At 42.3% G+C, this 3,126-nt stretch overlaps 1 protein-coding gene across 1 annotated transcript in view; it reads right to left on the reverse strand.

Moving 5' to 3' along the window:
• The window catches only part of LOC118413156 (pancreatic triacylglycerol lipase-like), a 9,219-nt gene extending 7,848 nt beyond the window's left edge, over positions 1 to 1,371 (reverse strand). Inside the window, exon 1 of the mRNA XM_035816349.1 lies at positions 1,198 to 1,371. Coding sequence (XP_035672242.1) covers positions 1,198 to 1,252 — 55 coding nt within the window. The 5' untranslated portion in view covers positions 1,253 to 1,371. The remainder of the gene's footprint in view (positions 1 to 1,197) is intronic.
• Positions 1,372 to 3,126: the final 1,755 nt, after the last annotated feature.

Raw genomic sequence — 3,126 nt, forward strand, 5'->3', positions numbered from 1 at the left:
TTCACATTGTTACGACCGCTAACGTTCATGTAACGTTATAATATACTGTCACGGATAACTTTTCATCATTCCGTCCTTAAGGGGGTACGTACGGACTAACATTATGGCACTCCAACATAAAATGAGTACTTTGAAGAAGGTCTGTGAGTTAGGATCGACGTCGACACAGCTATCTTTGGTCAGGTAGGCCAAGGACGTTATATAAAGCTATGTATAACGTCACTGGCTAGGCTTTATCTTTGATCAGCCGGACTTTCACCGAAGTGACCGCAGGCAACCTCCTCACTGAGTAATATTAGGATTCTTTTCAAGAATCCAATGAGTTCAGTAGAGAATACCTTGAGGTACGGCCTTCAGAAGGAAAGTTTTGGACGAAGGTTAGAGCACAAATGCATACACGAATGTGTGCCCACCGTAACATGACCTAACATGACCCGGCGTATCACACACGGAAACATGACCTGGGTTATTGTATCACAGATCTAGACCGTAGTGGCCAAACATGTCCCACGGTCATAAAGGCTGGTTAAGAACGTAGTGACAAGTATGAGTTTGCTTCCTTTTCCTGTCAGTATAGAATTAGAACGCCACAGGATGTTTCATCCGAAACACGCCTTTTTATTTCCTTGTTTCACTCCGACACTGACTGAGGCTGTGTGGGTATTACGCTATCGCGAGTGGGGAAATCTTGCGAATATTCAGATGGGCCTGTTATGACGGCGTTTCTAACGTTCAGTCTTGAAAATTCCCGACGGAATTAGCATATATAGTAGTCTATGTTTTAGTGTGATATCCAGCCTTTAATAGTGTATTCTGATTACAGAGCCCGGTTACCATAACACACAAGGGGAGCAGATTAAATCGCAGGCCCATATTTCTGTCACGCGTTCAGCCAGTGGCCAAAATAGCTATATATAAATCTATGCATCTGTTCATGTCTCTCTATCGAGCCTGTACCCTTATACATACACACAGAATAAATTGCTTGGGTTTGGGCACATCTACAATGCATTGTTGATATCGCCTTGCTGCCAAGTGTCTACGCTACTGAATGTATCGTTACGGTGGTCAGTAGCTAGGCTCAAACCCTCACCCCTTTGTTTCACACATGATTGACCCACATGTAACGTTATAATCTGTAGAACAGGACGTAAATCTTGACAAAAGTACACAACAGAACTTGCTCGCCGCACCCACCTGAATAGAAGACGAGAAGCGGCACCAGTAGACAGAGCCGTGTTGCAGTCGACATGTTCCCTCTCGCATGAAAACTTCTTCTCCGAAATCCCGGTCGATTCTCCGATTTTCGAGTGTTCCTCGGCAAAGCGGATGACGTAAATGGAATATACCATCTGTAGGTGTAGAGGAGGGGAGGTGGTGTATTTAACGCAAGCAAAAACCAAAGTGCTGTGAGAAAATAAAAGCACCTCGTAATTTCATTCTTACTCCTTGCTGGGCTAGGTCTTTCTGTATGAGGGAATTGAATGTTTTAATAACAAAACCTGTCAAATGATCGAAATCATTGAACACTGCAATAGGATCTACACCTTTACTAAAGTGCAGCTTACAAATGGCCAACTGATTACAGTCCCTACTACTTACTATCAAGAGGCCTTTAGGTAAAATAAGTCCTCATAAAGTACCTAAAACTTTAATTTACAGCCTGTATTAGCGTCAAAATGCTCGCCGGATGTTACAATATGGTATGACGTGTTTACTTCATTCCTGCCCATTCATGGACTTGAACTTGTATTGAACCAGTTGGTGTTGACAGCACATCAGTTGCTAGGATACGGCATTAGTGGGGGTAGAAACCTCTTGTTTGATTGACAGGTGTAACGCACGACAAAAACCGGGTCAAGCGCCGCAGATGGCCCTATTGTGTGCGGTGATGGCTTCCTCTCGGAAGAGCATAACGGAACAGATTCAACTATTTATACACAATATAGCAATATCTAAGAGCAGCGTTTCGTCCGGTGTCACTTCAAATTTCTGATCCGCCAGATTTTTGATCAGTGGAGAAGTGTGTGTGTGTGGTGTTATGGTTAGGAATAGGGTAAGTGTAAATGTAAGGTTTATAAGTTAGTTTGCCAATGTTACTGGGTGACTCACTAATGGACCTTAAGCCCCTTTCCTAGAAGTTCTATAAAGTATCAGCAAAATGTCCCTACAAGCCCGAAATCTGTGCTAGCTAGTCACGTCACTGGACAAATTTTGACAGTTTCCACTCTCAATGTGCTATGTTTATACTTTTCTCAAAGAAACCCCACCTTTGTAACCTTTATAAAGGTTAAAATCCCAGGTAAACAATATTCACATACAATTCAATCTCACATACAAGTGGATATAAAAAACAGACATTTACCATCACTCTTCTTCAGCGTCACTAGAATGAACTTGCAACAATTCAATACAAGTACAGCTAACTAGAAACAAACTGGTTGAACATGTCAATCAATATCAAGTTTATTGCAAATTCTTGCCCGTGGGCTAATTGCAGTTAACATAAAAAGATTCAAACAAATGTACACGATACAAAAACACAAGTGTCTACTCTAGTCTAAAGCTAGTAAAATCTAACTCTAGATCCTGGGTTAATGGGTTCGACTCCTTTTTCGAAGACAGTGGAAGACGAAAGATCCCACCTTTTTTATTATGTGTGGGTTTTGTGATGTTAGAAGGAGAACAGATTCACTAACTCCTAAAGAATCGTATGCAAATCTTACTCAAATGTAAATCACCTTTGTAATGTTATCATGACAATAAATTCTCTTTCCCGTTTCCTCCCTGCCCAGCCTCCCGACCTCTCCACCCTGACTGACGTCCCGGCCGCCCCCACACTAAGACATAAAGCCCCTGTCATGCTGCTTGGATAAGTAGCTCTAGGCGACCGGCGTCACCACTCAAATAGCCGCTGCACTTTCGCCCGGCGAACAACGACACACAGCCGAGTATGACATTTCTCTGGGTTGATAATGGTTCTGTGGCATTTCCGTCGACATTGTGATATTTTGCAAAGGTATCAAATGTGGACCAATGTTTACAGAATCCTACGAAGATGCTTAAGTGGTATCAATATCGAAACGATATACCATTTGCATTCCCACATTTCTTCAAGTCTATTCC

The sequence above is a fragment of the Branchiostoma floridae genome, chromosome 4 (assembly GCF_000003815.2).
Source record: "Branchiostoma floridae strain S238N-H82 chromosome 4, Bfl_VNyyK, whole genome shotgun sequence".
NCBI classification, from domain to species: Eukaryota; Metazoa; Chordata; class Leptocardii; order Amphioxiformes; family Branchiostomatidae; genus Branchiostoma; species Branchiostoma floridae.